The sequence below is a fragment of the Sorex fumeus genome, unplaced genomic scaffold, assembly GCF_029834395.1.
Source record: "Sorex fumeus unplaced genomic scaffold, SorFum_2.1 ptg000008l, whole genome shotgun sequence".
Taxonomy (NCBI): domain Eukaryota; kingdom Metazoa; phylum Chordata; class Mammalia; order Eulipotyphla; family Soricidae; genus Sorex; species Sorex fumeus.
In genome coordinates, this window is record NW_026606065.1 from 27,521,333 (window position 1) to 27,542,681 (window position 21,349).

Sequence of the window (21,349 nt, forward strand, 5' to 3'; positions counted from 1 at the left end):
GCAGAGAACGGACTCTGCTGCCTGAGTCTGGTTGCTCCTTGACTTTTCTCCTTTGCTCCGCGCCCCCGAGACGGCCTCTGGCCACCGGCACGAAGCTGACACGCAGGTGTCCTTTGCAGCTCAGCCGATGGGAAGGTGCTAAGTCCCCCTTCAGAGCTCGCTGAGGCTCCTGGTTCTCTTCTCCCCAGCAGGCTCCGGGAATGGACGCGTGTCTGAGCTTGGATGGGGAGCGCCCAGGGGGTGGCCCGAGCCCCCCAGGCAGCTGGGGAGAAGTGACCGAGGAGAGTCCACTGCCAGAGGACAGCGCCCGGGGACTCCCAGGTAACTCCTTCCTGCAACACCGTCTGCAGCGTTTCCTGGGAAATAGACGCTTCTCCAATCCCAGTGACAAAACTTTTCATTTACTTTAAGCCCTAAATTAGAAAAAGTGTGTGCTGTGATTGACATGCAGCCTTCGTTTTAGATGTGCACCATCGTGATTTTTCTATTTATGTAAGACTGAAAATTGATCACCCCAGTGTTTCTACCTAACATTCAGCTAGATCTTTCTCCTAGTGAAGCTTTAAGAAAAAATAAAGGTATTTTATTTTTAAAAAATGGTATTTATGCAAACATAAGTAGCAATGTAAAAGTAATTCCTATTTGTTCACTGTGGGCTTATCAAACTTTATGGGGTTTTTTGTCTAGTATATAAATCTGAGATTATCACAGTTTTGTAATTAAAATTTTTCGTTGGTTTTTGGGTCATCCCTGGAGTACTGAGGGCTTCCTCCTGACTGTGTTCAGGGGTCACTCCTGGTGGGCTTGAGGGACCCACATTGGCCACAGGCAAAGCAAATGCCCTTCTTGCTGTTTCTCCAATCTCTGAAATAAGACATTTTAAAAGGAGACAAAATTCAGAACTTTTAAGAAGAAAGAAAATCTAAAGTGTTTTCTTCCTTTCCCCAAGAACATGTCTTATTCAGGGCAGAATCTCATAAAGCACAGAGTACTCGTCCTTTGGGACCTCTCTGGGGAGGAACTCGGGCGAGAAAATTAATAGAAAAACTTCTGTCCTAAAAGAAGAATTTAAAATTCTTCACAATCACTTCAAATGGTAAAATTATGTTCCAGCTCTACTGAGTCAGGATGTTGTTGTTATCATTATCACTCTTAGTATATTTTATCAAACTCTTAACTTAAAAATGCAACTCTACGCATCTGTAAAATTTCTGAGCTATCAAGATCGTAAAGATAATGAAAATGAAAATGTTTAATGTGCAAAGGGATACATGTCTCTGTGGAGCACTTCAAAGGGCCTTGTGGAGGAGCTTTATTTATTCTTCTCTTGACAGTGTTTGCTGGAGAAATCTCTGAGGGCTTTTAATTTGTCAGTTTATTTACTCATGAAACCATGATCCCTTCAAAATGAGTCTGTTGGCATGACCTGGTCTGGCGAGAAAGATGAGTCTTCCCACGGTAGCATGGGAGGGGACAGGAGGAAGGGATGGCGTGAGTGACAGTGACAGGAGGGGAGCTCAGAGGCTGGCATCCGTGCCTGCTGGCAGCTCCCACTCATCAGCTCCGGTGATAGAACTCTAAAGATGATGAGAGCAGAAACCCTTTACCCACAGCTTGTGCCCACTGAATTATGTCTCAGTTTCAGGAAATTCGCAAGCTAGTCTAAGCATGGCCATTATATATTTGCTTTTTGGGTCACATCAGTGTTGCTCCTGGCTCTGCACTCAGGAATTACTCCTGGCGGTGCTCGGGGGACCCTATGGGATGCTGGGATTGAACCTGGGTCGGCTACCTGCAAGGCAAACACCCTTCCCACTGTGCTATCGCTCCAGCACTAATATTTAAGTTCTATACATTTACAGTAAAATACATTTCTAGAAAATGCACCAGGGCATGGGTGTGGGGAGGAGGAAGGAAATAAGCTATCCTCAGAACTCCTCAGGAATTCTGTTATTCTGCGTTCCTTATCTGTGTTCTCCAAGGCATCGCTGTTGTCTTACTGGTGAAGCAGAGGTAGTGCGCAGTTCCCGCTGGGGGAGGGTCTACACAGCAGGCATGGGTGAACCCTGTCATCCAGCTCACCCACCATGCACCATGGCCTGTTTCTTTGCCCACCTACTCTTCAGGAAAGAATCCAAAGGCAGCACTCCTACCTGGAGAGCGATCATATGTCTCTGGTTACTCTCAGACATTGCTTCCTGAGACCAGAGGTCAGAGGCTTCCCACAAAAGGCAGAGTTGAGCCCCACATGGCCAATTCTGGCCTTCCTGCTGTCCTACAACCATGCCATGTGCTGTGGAGAGCCCGGTCTTAGACAGTTTAGACAGACCCTGCCACTGTGGATCAACTTCTTTGATTGATTGATTGATTGATTACCCTGTAAGCTCTCTCTTCTTGTTAGGTTCCTGGAAGATCAGTCAGCTCTTGGGTCTCTAGAGAAATGAACTTTTATGGTCAGAACAGAGAATCCTCCTTCTGGGGACAGAACACCCTAAGTCAGGACCCATGGCAGCCCAACACACCCGTTGTGCTCATTACCAGAATGTTGCTTTGCCCACATGGTGGCTAACCACCTTTGGGCTTTTGGTAAAAATGGAACAAACATGAATTTCTTGCAAGCATGCACAAAATACAAACCTGTCATTTATTTGGATTGCCATGATAGGATCAAGTCGCCATGAAGGTGGCCCAGGAGTGGATTCTACTTCCCATGACCCCATTATAAATGAGGTGCAGCCTAGATGCACAGAAGTAGCCCTGTGGATGTGGAATTGAGTGACTCCTGATGCCCTCAGTCTAGGTGTCTCCAAGCTCCCCATCCTTCACCATGTGTCTGTGCCCTCCTCTCCCCACCTCTGCCTCTTGCATAGATGTCTCTGACTGGGGGGCTACAGATGTGACATAAACACTCCTTTTAGCTGATTTCCAAAGCCTGCATTCCTTTCCTGAGAAGAAGTGTCCCAGGAAGGACCTCTCCGCCAGATGCACCTTCAGGGAGACTCACTGAGTGAAATAAAGTGGGAGGAGAAAGACAAATGTGTCTGATTTCACTTAGATGTGAAATCTAAAACAAACAAGGCAGAACCAGCACCACCACCTCCCACCTCTGATGTACAGACAATGGATCAGTGGCTGCTAAAGGGATGGGGTGGAGGGAGCAAGACCTGAACTGGGGGGGGGGGGGGCTGGGTATTGTATGATCATGCTTGTAGCATGTAGAGACTCAAAGTATAAAGCCGTGTTCTGGGACATAGATGCTCTAAACCAATGCCACTTCGTCAATATAAGATTTATTTATTTATTTATTTTTTTATTAGTGAAACACCATGAGGTACAGTTATAGACTTACAAATTTTTGTGCTTGGGTTTCAGTTAAAGGCCCTCCCGTTGATCATCGATTTGCTCGAGCGGGCCCAGTAACGTCTCCATTGGAGACTTTGTTGTTACTGTGTCTGGCATATCGAATACTCTTGGTAGCTTGCCGGGCTCTCCGAGAGGGGCGGAGGAATCGAACTCGGGTCGGCCATGTTGGCTGCGTGCAAGGCAGATGCCCTACCCGCTGTGTTATACAATGATCAAGTACCCATCCCTCCAACAGTGCCCATCCTCCACCACCACAGGTCCCAGCATCCCTCCTACTCCCCGTCCCCCCATCCCACCCTGCCTCTGTGGCAGGGCATTCCCTTTTGTTCTCTCTCTTTCCTTTTGGGTCCTGTGGTTTGCAAGAGAGGCATTGAGTGGCAATCATGTTTGGTCTATAATCTACTTTCAGCATGCTTCTCCCATCCTGGGAGGATCCTCCCAACACCCTTTATTTGGTGTTCCCTTCTCTATCTGAGCTTCCTTTTCCCCGAGCACATGTGGCTGGCCTCCAAGTCATGGAGCAAAATTCCTGGTCCTAATCTCGGCCACTCCTGGGTGTTAGTCTCCGATTTTGTTACTTTATGTTCCACAGATGAATGCAATCTTTCTGTGTCTATCCCGTTCTTTCTGACTCATTTCACTTAACATGAAACTTTCCATGTAGTACCACTTGTATTTTTAAATCTCTTACGTCTCTCAAGTAACAAAGCAGTGACTTTGGGCTCCTGGTTCCTTCTCACCACTGGTGCCTACAGCTTGTCCTCTGCCGCTGTGGGATCCCTAGTGCAAGCCTAGCCAGACCCTGAATTCTTCTTGCTGGAATCACTCTTCTTTCATTCTTTTTGGGGGGAATGGGGTTTTGGGTCACACCCAGGAGTGCTCAGGGTTTACTCCTGGCTCTGTGCTTAGGGATCCCTTCTGGTATGCTTTGGGTACCCAAAGCAGTGCTGGGCATGTAACGGGGTCGCTGTGCTCTTTGGTCCCGCGACCATCTGACCCCCACGAAGGCCACCCGATCAGATGCTCTTTGCTCTCATATGATATCTGAGAGCTGCAAGAGGGTCAGCGTGTAAAGTTGTATTTAAAGCCAGAGTAACTTAATAGCCCCGGCTCAGCTCACCACCTCCCCCATGCCTTTGGGGCCGGGCCATCTTTGGGTGACCTCACCTTTTGAGGGGAAGTTATAGGAAGGATCAGAGTCCACAGGCCAGCCAGCATGTGAGACTGTGCCTTGGCTCCATAACCTAAAAATAGGCTGTGTTTGCTGTGCTCGGCCTATCCTGGTAGCTCCCCTGTGCTCTCCTGCTGGGCGCTGGCTCCTCGTCCACTCAGGAGCTGGGCCCAGCCCCGTGCTTCCCTGGTGCTTGCTAGGGCAGTCTCGAGTGTTACTTCAGAGCCTGAAAGAGTCACATCTGTATCGATGTCAGGTCGTGGTTTTCCTAACACTTGGTTATCATCACTGAATCCAGTGTAGTCTCTGTGTGAGGATTATTCTCCTCTCGCCAGTCATCTCTGCCGTAGAATTAATTATAGTCACTCAACAATTTCTGAGATTCACTTTCTGCCCACAGATTCGAGCGTCACAGAACCATCTCTTCAAAGCCTCCAGAAATTTGTTCCCACAAATTATGCCAGCTACACTGAGGAGAGCTATGTGTTCGCTGGCAGAAAGCTCATCCTTCAGGAATCTATCGAGAGCTATGGAGCGCTGGTGTGGCCGGCGGTGAGAGAAGGAGCTCGGGGTGGCAGGGCAGTGGGGTGGGGTGGGCAGCTCCATCCCTGCATGGCCCTGTGCCTTAGTATTCAGTCAGGGGGGTCAATGCTGTCCCCATGGGGCACGGGTGGTCTTTTGGGGTTCTGAAAAAGGATAGCCTCTTACCCAGAAACAGTCATTTTCCTCTGGGCGATGCTTTTGAAAACACTGTTAACATTAAAAAAAAAGACTTGAATATATCAGAAATGGGATGAAAAATTCTTATGAATTGCTGCAAAAGAAACACCAGGTATTTTGTTTTTCAAGCATTTGTGGTCAGGGGTTCTGTGAATAAACCCTAAGTAATTGGTAGGGGTTCTGCGCATGCACACTGAGGATTGATTGGGGTGTCATGGATGCATGCTGAGTAGCTGATTAGGGTTGATTAGCATTGGGCCAGGGGTTCTGCAGATGCCTGCTGAGTACTGGTCAAGTTTCCATGGAAACACCTTGAGTAACTGTGTCCTGGATTCCGTAGAAACACCTCGAGTAGCTATGGCTGGATTCTGTATGAGCGCCTCATGTAGTTGTGACCCAGGTTCTGTGGAAACACCTTGAGTAGCTGTGGCTGGGTTCCATGGAAGCATCTCAAGTAGCTATGACCAGGTTCCATGGAAGAACCTTGAGTAGTTGTGGTCCAGGTTCTGTGGAAAGGGCTCAAGTAACTGTGGCTGGGGTTCTGTGGAAGCACCTTGAGTAGCTGTGACCAGGTTCCGTGGAAGCACCTTGAATAGCTGTGACCAGGTTCCGTGGAAGCACCTTGAATAGCTGTGATTAGATTCTGTGGAAACACCTTCAGTGGCCGTGCCCAAGTTCTGTGGAAGCCTGCTGAGTGGTGGTGATCAGGGTTCCATTGAAAGCATGTTGAGTAGTTGGTTAGGGGTCCCGTGGAGCTTTCTTGGGCAACCTGGGGTATGGTGGCAAATAAGGGCAAAGAGGGTAGAGTATAGGGGCACCTGTGGGGTCTCTGCCCTTTGCGTTCAAGGGCAGAGACTTCTCACCTGAGCTCTGCTTCCATACCTGCATGTCACTTCAAGCAAGTTTTTCTCTGGAGATGCCCCCTCTGGCCCCTCTGTGGCACACAGCAGCCCCAACGGGAATAAGAGACCGTGAAGAAATAGAATACTTGTTCTCCAGGATGGGTCTTCTCAATCAGACCACAGCCTTCCATGCACCAAACTCAGTGCTCATGGTACCTGGTGGCCTGGAACGTGCAGAGGAGACGTTTGTGCCAGCAGGAGCCCCGTCTTCTTGGGGGCCGTGGAAGGGCCTCTTCTCTGGCTTTGCTGGGACGCTCGGCAGAGGGGCGGTGTCTACCACGTCAGAAGCACGCCCATTACTGGTTGCCCCCAGGGGCAGCCACTGCTCATCGTAACATCATCTCTGATGGCGCTGCAGCCTCTCACTACTGCTGCCTGGCACCCCCCACCCCACCCCGTTCTGGGGGAAGTCAAATAGCTTACTTAGGAAAGAGCGGAGAGAAGGGAGAGACAGGAGAAGGCTGCCCCATGGAAAACAAAAGGGATGATACATTTAAAGTTGGAATGCAGGGGGCTGAGAATGAGAATGCGGGATCCAGCTGTCACAATGCTGTATGGTGGGCTCACATATTTTTTTTCTTTTTGGGTCACACTCAGAAATGCTCAGGGGTTACTCCTGGTTCTGAGTTCAGGAATTACTCCTGGCTGTGCTCGGGGGACCATACGGGATGCTGAGAATCAAACCCACGTTGGCTGTGTGCAAGGCAAATGCTCTACCTGCTGTGCTATCGCTCCAGGCCCTCTCACACAACTTTTATTCCTCTCCCCCAAGGAAAGCTTAGGATGTCCGGGTGTTCCAGCAAGGATTCTTGGTTAGTAGGACCATGGTTGACAGCAAGGGTCCCGAGGATGGGGTGTTTCTTGGGTTCTGCAGTGTGGAGATATATGGGTCACCCCAGTGGTGCTAGGGGACTCCAGGGCTGTGTCCAGTGATGCCCAGGGGCCATTCCTGTGGTGCTGGGGATTGAACCTGGGTCAGGCACATGCCAGGCCTGCATCCTAGCCCTCTACTATCTTCCAGACCCAGGGTCACATAACTTTAAGAAGCTTGTTTTGGGAATAAACATATTGATGGTTCATATCAGTAAAAAATATTTTTTACCAATGTTCTATGCCCGTATGCCTAGGGTAGTGTGGAAATTTCTCATCTGAAGAGAAAGAGGCTTTAAAGAGAAGCATTCTCCAAGCCCTGCTGTGGGACTCTCCCTTTTCTCTCTCTTTCTCTCTCTCTCTCTTTCTTTTTCTTTCTTCCTTCCTTTTTTTCCCTCCCTCCCTTCCTTCCTTCCTTCCTTCCTTCCTTCCTTCCTTCCTTCCTTTCTTTCACTTTTTTGGGGTCACAGCCAGCCATACTCAGGGGTAACTCCTGGCTCTGCACTAAAGACTTACTCCTTGTAACTTGGGTGCTTGGGGGACAATATGGGATGCTGGGAATTGAACCTGGGTCAGCCACATGCAAGGCAAACGACTTTCCCACTGTGCTATCACTCTGGCAAGGGCTGCCTTTTCTCAATGCACAACCCCCGTCCCCTACACACACACACATACCCCAAATAGGAACCACTGTCCTTAGTCCTCTAAAACCAAAGAATTTCTCCCATCTGGAACTCCCCTTCGACAGGATGGAGAGATAGGACAGCAGGTTGGGCACTTGCCTTGCACACAGCTAACCTGAGTTAAATTCCCCAGTACCCCAGGGGGTCATCCCTGAGCACCGCCAGGAATGATCCCTTAGCACAAAGCCAGGAGTAAGCCCTGAGCACAGTCATGTGTGTCCCAAAAGCCAAAATAAATCTACAAACCCCCCTTTTCCCAGGAAGACTCCTCCTGGGGCACTGGAAGGGTTGCTGGGCCCCCCGTGAATCTGACCTACACCCGCTTGTTGGAGAGTCACCCCTATTTTCACGGCTGCTCATCCCACAGTGCCCAGCAGCCTCACCTGACCATCCCCTCTGCCTATTCCCCCCACCCGTCCTTCCCAGTCCCACGAGCAGAAATGACAGAGAAAGGACCCACTCGCCTGTGCACGCGCTTCTCTGGTCAGCAGGAGCAGAGAAGAGCTAAGGGGCCGGCTTCATCCGCTGCTCTGGGGGCCGATGTGCGTTTTAGACCAGAGGTTGGGTCACAGCCGGCGATGCTCAGGGGTTCCTCTTGGCTCTGCGCTCAGGAATCACTCCTGGTGGTGCTCGGGGACCATATGGGATGGCAGAGTTGAACCCGGGTTGCCTATGTGCAGGACAAATGCCCTCACAGAAGCCTTAGCACTCTGGCCCGTGGGTTCAACCTTTTTCTACCTGGGCACTGACCATAGAACTTAAAAAAGGCGCGGGCTGGCCATGCGCTACCGGTTCCCTCCATAAGGTTTGCAGACGGTAACCGCCGGCGCCCCCATTCCCCCCACACCCATACTGGGAACCCAGAAGGCAGCACCTCCCAGCATCCCTTGGGACCTACAGTGCTGCAAGGGGCGAGGCCTCCGCGGCAGTGGGCGTGGCCTCCGGGAGGGTTGCTTCAGTTGTTTAGGTCACACCTCCTTACTACCACAACAACACGTGATTGTAACCCAAAGTGAAAGCTTGTAACTATCTCACTGTTGATTCAATAAAATTTTTTAAAAAAGAAAAAAAATAGCAAAAATCCCCACCACGAAGAAGAATCCAGAAGCCTCAACCGTTGTTTCCTCACAAATATGATCTTTCCGATAAGGAATTCAGAGATGAAATGTTGAAGATGTTCGATGAACTCAAAGAACTTAGGCCACCCCAACCCACCTCCACCACACGGCCCAGTCGGTGGCTCTAGCAGTGTCCTACCCCATGTCCACCCTGATCAAAGCAAGCAGGGAGCTGGGGCTGACCTCCGACCTCAACGTTGGGAAAGCGTGGAGGGGTGGGGGGGTGAGGGGAAGCCAGCAAGGCTGCCTCAGAGCAAGAGGCCAGGCCACCTGCCGGGGGTGTCAGCACTCAACTGCATTTTATCTCCTGGACACCAGGCAGCCCCAGCTGCTGTGGGTTCATCTGTGCAAGCACGCATGCGCGTCTCCCTCTCCAGTCACCCCAACCTGGCGCCTGTGTGCACATTTCCATCCCAGGTCCCACTTGGAAGCTCCTCGTCCCGAGTCTCACTGTGAAATCCTTGGGATGGAGTGTGGGTGCCCCCACCGGGCACTGACCGTCAAAGATTTATTTCTTTTTTTTCCAGGCTACAGCTTTATGTCAGTATTTGGAGGAACACACAGAGGAGCTGAATCTCCAGCAGGCGAAGGTCATTGAACTTGGTGCTGGACCAGGCCTGGTGTCCATTGTGGCCAGCATTTTAGGTTGGTATCTCTCTGATCACGTGTACAAGGCTGCTAGGGCAGTGCCAGGAGGCACGGTGGCTTCGGGGCTGGAGCATGATGCCATGCTCCAGATCCCTGCGAAATTGCAGGGGCCAGCTATCACCACGTTATCCCAGAGCGAAGACTGGAGCCCTGAGTTAAAGAGGTCCCTGGAGATAAGGGCCAGGAGGATTGTTCCATGGCTTGGAAACTGGTATCACCTGCTAGGAGAGAAGGCAGCTGGGATGGAGAAGGAACCACTAAGTCAATGATGCTTGGAGGACACCCTCGGGATGAGAGGTGTGTGCTGAAAGTAGACTATGGATTGAACATGATGGCTACTTAGTACCTGTATTAAAAACCGTAACACCCAAAGGGAGAGAGAGAGTAAGAGGGAATGCGCCTGCCACAGAGGCGGTGGGTGGCGGGGAGAGGAAGATGAGGGATGGTGGGAGGGATATATACAAGTCTGGGGGAACTTGTGACTGTTGTGGTGTTAAGCTTCCACAAGCCTGAGCTCAGCCATCAACCGAGGCACACAGAGACAGGACAGAGTTTTCATGATTTTAGTCACACACCTATACACACTCATCCAAGGGACTCAGCGCTGAGGGTTCACAACCATGAGAGACTTGGAACCTCGGGTATCTGTGTTGCAGCCATTACCATACTGGGAACATTGGTGGTGGAGAATGGGTAAGGGTGGAGGGATGGGTGCTCGAACATTGTGTGACGGAAACATAATCATGCAGATTTGGAAGTCTGTAACTGTATCTCATGGTGATTCATTAAAATTTTTAAAAAATTATATATAAAAAAGAGGCACCTGGGGGGATGTGGCGGCTCTGTGAGGTGTGACCCGAGAATCCCCCTGTGAACAGCATCCCAGGCTGTCCCTGCTGGCTGTTGCCTACCATGTAAGCAGTACTGTGAAGAGAGTGAGTGAGTGAGTCCCAGCGGGAGAAGATTCATACTCCAGATACAGGAAATGAGTTCCGGGGTTCCAAGCAGGAGTGATGTGCATTCTGGGCAGCTCCATGGCAGTTCTCTGTATGCAGTCTGGAAAAAAGGGCTGGTCTCGGGTCTGAGATTCTGTTCTTATGTTAAGAAGCATTTCAAGGTGATGGATTAGGTAGGAGAAGAAGTCACACAGCATGGACCCATCATCTGTAGAAAGGAAATGAGGGAAGAGCCCAAATCCTCAGAGCAATCTAATTTGAGAAGGAAACTACGACGAATCATTAGGCTAAGCAATGAGGATGACTTCAGCGTATTCCGCTAACGGTCTTGAGGTTTGAAATGAGAAAGGAATTTGCACTCTTCTTATTTTCTGTTTTAAACAAAACAGAAAAACTAAGCCCTGTTATGCATTAACGATTTCAAAGAACATCAATTATACAAGAAAAAGACTAGGAACAAGAGTGTTTACAGATACCAGACGTAGTGGTGAGTGGTCAGTAGACCCTCTCAGTGCTCAGGGGTTGCTCACTGTGGTTCCTGGGGTCTGTGCAGTGCTGGGGACAGAAGCAAGCATCCTATGTGTCTAGCCTGCTCTCAGCCCACTGAGTCTCAGCACCACTCCTGAATTGAAGTTTTGACAGGCAGAAATGTCATCTTTGTCCAGTATGTCTCAGTCCGAGGTTGCCACTGTTTGGAGGACATTTAGACATACAAGTCTGGGGGAACTTGTGACTGTTGTGGTGTTAAGCTTCCACAAGCCTGAGCTCAGCCGTCAACTGAGGCACACAGAGACAGGACAGAGTTTTCATGATTTTAGTCACACACCCATACACACTCATCCAAGGGACTCAGCGCTGAGGGTTCACAACCCTGAGAGACTTGGAACCTTGGGTATCTGTGTTGCAGGCATTACCAACTCTCTTTTAGGTTGCAAAGTAGAATACATCTTGTCCACTTACATGGCAGTTACGTTCCCATCTTACTGAGGGCAAAGCAGAGATGCAGCTAAGAAAAATCAAGCGGTGATCAAGAGTGTGATCCATCTGGAATTATGTTCACCCCGATGCCCTATAAACCAGGCTAATCCAGCTGTCCCCTGTTTCTCCCCAGAGGAGGACTTTCTGTGGCTGCCCATGGCTCGCAGTGTCTCTCTTCCTCTCCTAGGAGCTGAGGTCACAGCAACAGACATGCCCGATGTCCTAGGAAACCTCCAGTACAACCTTCTGAAGAACACACTGGGACATGCAGCCCATCTGCCCGACGTGAAGGAACTGGTGTGGGGAGAAGGCCTGGAGAGAAACTTCCCCAAGTCCACCTTCTATTATGATTACGTGGTGGCCACCGATGTGGTGTACCATCACTACTGCTTGGACCAGCTGCTCAGCACCATGGCACACCTCTGCCAGCCGGGCACTGTGCTGCTCTGGGCAAACAAGTTCAGACTCAGTACTGATTATGAGTTTTTGGGTAAATTCAAGCAACTTTTTGAAACCACCCTTTTGGCTGAATTTCCAGAGTCGTCAGTCAAACTCTTTAAAGGAATACTGAAATGGGACTGAAGTAAGAAAACAGAAAAAGCCTTTCAATGCATTGGTGTGTTTTTGGAGCAGTTAAGAATTTAATGGTTAAGAAGAAGACGACTTCTTTTTGTAGGATGGAGAAGGAAGTGCATTAAAATAACATGCAGACCCAGAATAAACATCATTTTATGTTGCTGTCACTTTCTAGAATAACCTGAGATAATCCATAAATGAGAAAAAAAAACCTGTCAAATCGGACCATTTCTGAAATAAAAACCTTTGCTCTTCAAAAATCACCATTCAAGAAACACACTGGCAGGAACTGTTTGCAAAACACTCTAAAACGAAGAGGTGCAGAAAGGGTCCATGTCAATGCAAAGACAAAACAAAACACCCCTTTCAAAAACGGGCAAAGTCTTTGGGTAGAAATGACTAAGGATGATACATAAATGTCTAAAAGTTAAATTTTGATTCAGCCGAAGAGAAGGACAACATGGAGGGTGGGATCCACAGATCCCGAAGGAAAAAAAAAAACAGGTTCCAAAAAGAGCCGAGATCATCGGGAAGCCCCAGATGGGGTAGGTACCTCATCCCGCCTCCCCCAGATGGAACCCCGGTGACCAGAAGCCTTTACAACCACAGCTCGAGTATGCGGGAACTAGGACTTTTCCTCAAAACCGCACAGCCGCGTAAGCCATCATATAGACATCTCTCTATATACAAAGTGAACCATGGGAAGTAAACCACCCAACGTTTCTCTCTGAAAATCATAGTTAAGTTTGGAGCACAGCCACAGCCCCAGAAACACAAGGACCTAATGCAGAACCCAGCAGCTTGGAGCAGAAAAGTGAACGGGCTATGCGTTAATCCAGGCCATCATGACTGTCCGGAGGGGAAAGGGTGTTGCCCCATTCGCCCTCTCCTCTCTGGAAAGAAAGATGGCGGCCACATGGGAGCCTTGTGGACAGCAGGCATGAGCCGGGGGAGTGGGGGCGACTAAAACCTCATGGGAAGGGGGGCGTTCCGGTCCGTCCTTCACACCCTACCGAGGTCACCAGTTGCCCCCCACGAGCGGCTCTCCAGCACGGCCACAGCCCCAGAAGCACAAGGACTTAATGCAGAACCCAGCAGCTTGGAGCAGAAAAGTGAAAGGACTATGCGTTAATCCAGGCCATCAAGTCTGCCAGAGGGGAAAGGGTGTTGCCCCATTCGCCCTCTCTTCTCTGGAAAGAAGGATGGCGGCCGCATGGGAGCCTTGTGGACAGCAGGTATGAGCCAGGGGTGTGGGGGCGACTAAAACCTCATGGGAATGGGGGCGTTCCAGTCCGTCCTTCACGCCCTACTGAGGTCACCAGTTGCCCCCCGCGAGCGGCTCTCCAGCACGGCCACAGCCCCAGAAACACAAGGACTTAATGCAGAACCCAGCAGCTTGGAGCAGAAAAGTGAAAGGACTATGCGTTAATCCAGGCCATCATGTCTGCCCGGAGGGGAAAGGGTGTTGGTCCCTTCCACCCTCCTCCCTCTGGAAAGAAAGATGGCGGCCACATGGGAGCCTTGTGGACAGCAGGTATGAGCCGGGGGTGTGGGGGCGACTAAAACCCCATGGGAAGGGGGGCGTTCCGGTCCGTCCTTCACACCCTACCGAGGTCACCAGTTGCCCCCCACGAGCGGCTCTCCAGCACGGCCACAGCCCCAGAAGCACAAGGACTTAATGCAGAACCCAGCAGCTTGGAGCAGAAAAGTGAAAGGACTATGCGTTAATCCAGGCCATCAAGTCTGCCAGAGGGGAAAGGGTGTTGCCCCATTCGCCCTCTCTTCTCTGGAAAGAAGGATGGCGGCCGCATGGGAGCCTTGTGGACAGCAGGTATGAGCCAGGGGTGTGGGGGCGACTAAAACCTCATGGGAATGGGGGCGTTCCAGTCCGTCCTTCACGCCCTACCGAGGTCACCAGTTGCCCCCCACGAGCGGCTCTCCAGCACGGCCACAGCCCCAGAAACACAAGGACTTAATGCAGAACCCAGCAGCTTGGAGCAGAAAAGTGAAAGGACTATGCGTTAATCCAGGCCATCATGTCTGCCCGGAGGGGAAAGGGTGTTGGTCCCTTCCACCCTCCTCCCTCTGGAAAGAAAGATGGCGGCCACATGGGAGTCTTGTGGACAGCAGGTATGAGCCGGGGGTGTGGGGGCGACTAAAACCTCATGGGAAGGGGGGCGTTCCAGTCCGTCCTTCACGCCCTACCGAGGTCACCAGTTGCCCCCCACGAGCGGCTCTCCAGCATAGCCACAGCCCCAGAAGCACAAGGACTTAATGCAGAACCCAACAGCTTGGAGCAGAAAAGTGAAAGGACTATGCGTTAATCCAGGCCATCATGTCTGCCCGGAGGGGAAAGGGTGTTGGTCCCTTCCGCCCTCCTCCCTCTGGAAAGAAAGATGGCGGCCACATGGGAGCCTTGTGGACAGCAGGTATGAGCCGGGAGTGTGGGGGCGACTAAAACCTCATGGGAAGGGGGGCGTTCTGGTCCGTCCTTCACGCCCTACCGAGGTCACCAGTTGCCCCCCGCGAGCGGCTCTCCAGCACGGCCACGGCCCCAGAAGCACAAGGACTTAATGCAGAACCCGGCAGCTTGGAGCAGAAAAGTGAAAGGACTATGTGTTAATCCAGGCCATCAAGTATGCCCGGAGGGGAAAGGGTGTTGGTCCCTTCCGCCCTCCTCCCTCTGGAAAGAAAGATGGCGGCCGCATGGGAGTCTTGTGGACAGCAGGTATGAGCCGGAGGACTGGGGGCGACTAAAACCTCATGGGAAGGGGGGGGCGTTTCGGTCCGCCCTTCACGCCCTACCGAGGCCACCAGTTGCCCCCCACTAGCGGCTCTCCAGCACGGCCACGACTCCAGAGCACAGAAACCAATTTCTTAACTATCTGACTTTCAGTAGAAATACTTCCAAGGTCAATAAGTAAAATAGCAGAAATCCAAAACCAACATATAATTCTTGAACCCAGCTGTAGAAAGCAAATCACTTCACAATGCTTTTTCAGCATGTCTGATTTGGGGGGGGGGTAAACTCTAAATAATAGTGGTGAATCTTTTATTGAAACAATGAATCTAATCAAAGCAGATAGATTGTTAACTAGAATTCATCTGCCCCACAGGGACTGGGAGGGGTAGGGGGTGGGGTTTTATTGGGGTTCTTCATGGTAAAAAATAAGTTTTGGTAAAGGGAAATGTGTTTGATATTTGCATGACTGAGACCTAAACCTGAAAGCTTTGTAACCTTTCCCACGGTGATTCAATAAATAAATAAAATAAATAAAAGTTAAATTTTTTATTAGAACTTTTGTGCAAATTAAAACCACCAGCACAACAAAATATCTGCACCATTAACATGGCCAAGAGTTAATAACAAGAACAAAAGTGGATGAGGATGTGCAAAATCAACACCTGCTACAAAGAATGTAAAACAACAGTCACCCCGGGAGCCAGATATGAGTTTCTTAAAATGTTAGAAAGAGGGGCTGGAGCAATATAACAGTGGGTAGGGTGTTTGCCTTGCATGAGGCCAACCTGGGTTCGATTCCCAGCATCCCACATGGTCCCCCGAGCACCGCCATGAGTAATTCCTGAGTGCAGAGCACCCCTGTGCATCACGGGGTGTGACGCCAAAAGTAAAGAAAGTTAGAAACTCAGAAAATTCACTCCTAGGGGTTTTCCCAGGAGCAAATAAAACTGCTCACACAGACTAACGGGTGAATATTTCTAACAGATGAGAGGTGAACTGCGTGAAAAATATGTGTGAAACTTAAGAATGTTATGCTGAGGGAAAGAAAACATAAAAGATGACTTCTTGTCTGGTTCTGTTTATACTAAACCTTCAGAAAAGCCAAACTTGAAGCACATATTGTGGGTTAATTGTGACTAAGACAGAGAGTGGTAGTGTAGTATCCTAGAAGTAGATGGTGGAATGGGTGTACCACAGGTACTGAAGTGTAGGCTTAGAATGGCTATTGCTAAAATGTTTTGCCTCAATAAAAACAAAAATAAAGCAGTTTTGAAAAACCCCATGTTTTTCCAGAAATGTTATGTGAATGCTTCAATTCCCCGCTTAGAAGTACGTGGTGCAGAGAACCCTTGGAAGGCAGTTGCAACCACGGGGTCTCCTCCTGAGGGTCTTCCGGGACTGCAAATGATGTCCTACATAGTCCTTGGGAAAGGAAAGTGATGCATCTATGATCATGTTCTTGTTTTCTAAAAAGATATATCTTTCAGAAAAGATAGGTTGATCACAGTGATAATCTTTGTCTTCCAACTTTTATTATATAAAAAACGTATACAAGGGGACGGGAGTACAGCAGGTGGGGCGCTTGCCTTGTACGTGGCCGACCTGGGTTTGATTCCCGGCATTCCATATGGTCTCCCCTGTACTGCCGGGAGAAATTCCTGAGTGAGTGCAGAGCCAGGAGTAACCATAGAGCACTGCATGGTGTGGCCCTCAAATCCTCCACCTCCCTCCACCCCCAATTTATACAAGAGGACAAGCAGGACACTTGAAACGTGCCCTCCTTTTGTGTAGCAACTATAGCTCAACAGTATGGCCTAAATAAGAAGATAGCGAAGCAATTCCTCCAGCACCAAAGTCATTCTCAGCTCAAGGCAAATCTTGTTCCTTCAGACCTTCCTCCACTTCTTTGCTCCCAGGTTAATTTGAAGCAATTAGAATACACTTTGTTCTGTATACTCTGATCCTCTTCATTCTGTATGTCACTATCACATTTAAAAGTAATCATTTTATAAAATAATAAAACTGTGAATTAATTCAAGTATTTAAATGTTTATAAATCCAGCAAATGTTCCAATTTCCAAGTCTCATAAATGCCAAGACATTTCTTTTTAGGATCTTCTTGAATCAAAATCTAAGTAAAGATCATGTGTTTGCACATTTAATTAATTGATTTCCCTCCCTTCGGCATCAAAACGTAATCTCAGGGCTTCATCATGCAACACTTTATCTTGGTCACAATGCTTAATCATTGGCATGCCTTTCTAAATTTTTTTAATTGAGATACTGTGGTTAATAATATTGTTTATAATTTCTTGGGCATATAATTCCAACACCATATCCACCAACACTGTAACCCTAACCCTTTCCCCAACACAAAGCATGTCATGAAAAAAATTATTAAGGCACCATGATTTAAAAAGTTGTTCATAATAGTTTCATGTTTATAATGTTCCAATCCCAACCAACGCCACAGTCAACTTCCTTCCACCAATGTTTCTAGGATCCCTCCGGCTTCGATATGCCAGACACAGTAACAACAAAGTCTCCAATGGAGACGTTACTGGGCCCGCTCGAGCAAATCGACGATCAACGGGAGGGAGGGCCCTTGGCTCTGTGCTTTGGATATATATACATATACCACCCCTCAACACCACAGATGTGCCGGAGTCCCCTGCCCCCTGCCCATTACCTCCCGCCCACTCACTTCTCCACTCAATTTTTTTTCTTCCCTTTTTTTCAAATCCCATCACCTGGGATCAAGGATAATCTAGCTATCTCCTCTTTTATACCTTGGGTTCCTTCATTCTGTTATTCTACATGCCACAGATAAGTGAGATCATCCAGTATTTGTCCTTCTGACTCTACTTAACCTGACGGCCTCCAGTTCTGACCGACATGCAGTTCACTGCATAACTGCATCATTTGTGGCAGCTGCACATTCCACTGTGTCTGGGTAGTGCACCTTCCTCATCAGCTTATTGTGTCATCAGACACCTAGCTTCATTCCATTCCCTAGCTACTGAGGAAGTGTTCTGACAGCCCCGGTTATCTGGAGACTGAACTTTCTGGTCTGGTCACTGAGCCTGACTGGGAGTGCGCACTGGACCCTTCTCCCGCCCTCCCTCCCCGTATTGCCTGGGAGCACACTAGCCCCCAAAACAGAAGGTGAAATGAAGACATTGCCAGATTCAGATGGAGACAATCTGCTGTGGGCAAATCTGCCCTAGAGGAAGTTCTCCAGGCTGCGAGGAAAGGACCATAGTTGGAACATGAAGAAATGAAAAGCGACAGGAAAGATGAACTAGTTACGAAAATCTTATAGCAAAAATATCTTTTCCCAGCTTTTGTGTTGGTGGGGCCTCCGGCTCAGTGCTCTGGAGACTGAAGCCAGGCTCCTGCCGTCATCCATCTTCCCTAGCCCGCTGCCATTGTTTCTTGTGCCACACTCAACCGTGCTCAGGCCCAGTCCCAGCTCTGTGCGTCACTGAGTCACTCCGAGGTGGGCTCCGAGCCCTGCTGGCAAAGCCTGTGGCCTGGATGCCCTTTCCTTGGTGCACGCTGCAGCTTCTCTGGAACATCCCCTCCCTCCCTTTTCCAGCTCGTGTTTGGTTTTGTGAACACATCTCGCTCGCTCGTCTCGATGCTCCTTTGCTCACCTCTTTCCACTCTAGAGAAGCCCGTGTTCTCTCTAGGACGTGTACTTCTCACTCGCTCCCCTCACATCTCTCTGTTTCAATAAAAAGTACCTAGGTTCAACACCCCACCCCCACGCCCCCCAAAGGATTTCCTTTTCTGATTTAAAAGACAATTGCCCGGGACAGTAACTATAAATATAAGTGTGTCAGTGGCACAGAGGGTGTGACTGTATGGCAGTTATGGGGCTGGGGGAGGGGGGAGTAGGGAGAAAGGAAAGTTGGAACAAAACTTGCCTAGAACATTGAAACTGAACTGATATTAAACAAAGCTAGAATGCTACAGGCTATAAATTATAGAGGCTTACAGAAAAACGAATGAACCCACAAGAGAATGAAAAACAATCTGAAGGAAATGACAAGAAAATGGAAATGGTACTGGAGCGATAGCACAACGGTAGGGCATTTGCCTTACAAGTGGCCAACATGGCTGACCTGAGTTCGATTCCTCCGCCCCTCTCGGAGAGCCCGGCAAGCTGCCGAGAGTATCTCGCCCGCACAGCAGAGCCTGGCAAACTACCCATGACTATTCGATACGCCAAAACACAGTAACAACAAGTCTCATGAAGGAGACGTTACTGGGTCCGCTCGAGCAAATCGATGAACAACGGGAGGACCGTGACCGTGACCGAATACAAAATATGGCAGTAATCAATGGCTAGAACAAAGGGCATAGACACCTGAGAAAAGCAAATCAGATAGAAAGTCTCCTTTGCCAGCACTGACAGAAAGCACAAGAGAACCAAAGACTTCAGTGAAAAGGCAGAGGGCTAAAGGGATTTCACAGTGAGGAGGGCACCTGTCTTGCGCGCAGCCTGGGCTCCATTCCTGGCCTTGCATCTGGTCTCTTGAATCCCAGCAGAAGTGATCCCTGAGCACAGAGCCAGGAGTAAGCCCAGAGTTCTGTGAGGGTGGCACCAAAACAAAACAAGGCAGAGAGCGGCAGAATGGATTGGAAAAACCTATTCCAACTATAAGCTCTCTGTAAGGGGCACACTCTAGGTTCAAAGATGCATAGGAGCTGAGAGGAAAAGGAAAGGCAGATAAATACCGGGATAAAAGTCAGTGAAAAAAGGTTGGAGTGGTAATTTCTCAGTTTCTTTAGCGGACTGAATCTGTATCTCAGGGACATTTCTCTTTTCCAATTAAAAGACTCCAGTTAAAAAAGAGTTAAAAGAGGTGTATTTATCAAAGAAATTGCTCTAAACAGCTAGACAGGGAAATTGCTAGGACTTACACAGCAGTAAATTCTGTGGAGCAAGATTCAACCCCCCCCCCCCCCCCAGGCATACTTGTCATGAGCAGAGGTTAATTTTTTTAAATTATTTTTTTGCTTTTTGGGTCACACCCGGCGATGCTCAGGGGACCATGTGGGACGCTGGGAATCTAACCCGGGTCAGCCGTATGCAAGGTAAACACCCCACCCGCTGTGCTATTGCTTCAGCCCTGAGCAGAGATTTTTTTAATATTGTGTGTGTGTCCGTTTATTTTATGGAGAAATGATAAGAGAAGCAAGTATAGCAGCCGGAAAGATATGGTAAATGTGTACGAAGTCTCGTCACGCAATAAGGACTAGAAATATCAGTAACTAGAAAATCAGTAACTGTAGGCCTACAAGAATGTTATAAATCCATGTGTCCAATTTGCCTCTGGATTTAATTATCATTATTCTACCCCAACTGAGCTATTTCCCCATGACAGCACTGCGAGTAGGGCGTTTGCCTTGCACATGACTGACCCAGTCGACCAGAGTGCGATTCCTCTGCCCCTCTCGGAGAGCCCGGCAAGCTACCAAGAGTATCTCACCCACACGGCAATGCCTGGCAAGCTACCCGTGACGTATTTGATATGCCAAACACAGTAACAAGTCTCACAATGTTACGGGGCCCGCTTGAGCAAATTCTACCCCAAACTTTGTTCACAAAAAACTAAGACCAACTTTAAGAAGCTTCAATATTCACTTTTATTTATAAAAAAATTTAAGGTATCAGAGTGCATATGGTATACTGTGATCTTTGTTTTGCACATTTATTCACGTGTTTACATTATTTCATCTTTAATAAACATACCATATGTGTATCTTTACAATACCTGATAAAGGCTTAGCAATCTGGCACTTATACATGTATTATTAGTTCATTCCAATGCTTTGCACATCACGAGAATGCTAAGAATTATTGGCTTGAAATAACTCTGAGCTGGGAAGGTAGAGAATACAGTTATATTTCAGCAACTGCCACATGGTTATCTGTGCTGGTTGTATTTATTTTTCCCCTTAATTGAATGTAAACGTTTTATTAACAAAAAAACGTTTTTTGCCAAAATAAAAAGAAAACAAGGAAAAAAAAGGGAAGAAAAATATATGGAAAGGAAAAGCTCTGTTGCTTTTGAGTCCAATAAATAATTTTAGCTACACTTAATGTAGCTTTTTAAGGCCTTCATACAATTGAAAAAATTAAAAGTCCAGCATGGTAAAACCCTGTTCATTTTATAAAATAAAAAATAGAGTTTTACAGGTTTGCAGTTCAAAGTTCCTGTTTCAAAACCTCTCATGCACGTACTCGGTGCAACCCAGCTGTGAGTCCCGGCGGCTGCGGGGCCGAGGAGCCGCCGGTGTAGCTCTAGGTTTACATGTACGAAGCCACACGCCAGTGAGTTCTCTGATAAATACACATCATTTTAATAATCAGGATTGGATAGTGGATGAAAACATGCATTAGACTAAAAATTCCACAAATCTGTTTTTTTTATCCGTTCACTATAAAACTTCCTTTTCTTAAAATCCAAAGTCTTGGTTCCAATTTCAGAAAACGCAATAATCAGGTGGGTACATGATGGGGAGCCAGTTTTCAGTGAAGGACGCACAGTGGGTCCATCCCAGTAACTTCATCAGCTGTAAGGAAACACAGCAACAGTTACAGAAGGACAG

The 21,349-nt window shown here is 48.5% G+C and overlaps 2 protein-coding genes across 3 annotated transcripts in view; one reads left to right on the plus strand and one right to left on the minus strand.

Annotated features, from left to right (window-relative positions):
- The first annotated feature begins 200 nt into the window (after positions 1-200).
- On the plus strand, positions 201-11,991 carry METTL21C (methyltransferase 21C, AARS1 lysine). Its single transcript, XM_056109216.1, has 5 exons — positions 201-261; positions 1,444-1,486; positions 4,933-5,086; positions 9,355-9,472; positions 11,597-11,991. Exons 1-5 carry the CDS (start codon positions 201-203, stop codon positions 11,989-11,991), a joined length of 771 nt encoding a protein of 256 aa, XP_055965191.1.
- An 8,368-nt stretch (positions 11,992-20,359) lies between these two features.
- TPP2 (tripeptidyl peptidase 2) overlaps positions 20,360-21,349 on the minus strand; it is a 55,355-nt gene continuing 54,365 nt past the window's right edge. For both annotated transcript variants that reach the window (XM_056109176.1, XM_056109188.1), the window contains one exon: positions 20,360-21,313. In XM_056109176.1, the coding sequence (XP_055965151.1) occupies positions 21,224-21,313 (90 nt within the window). In that variant the 3' untranslated portion in view covers positions 20,360-21,223. The remainder of the gene's footprint in view (positions 21,314-21,349) is intronic.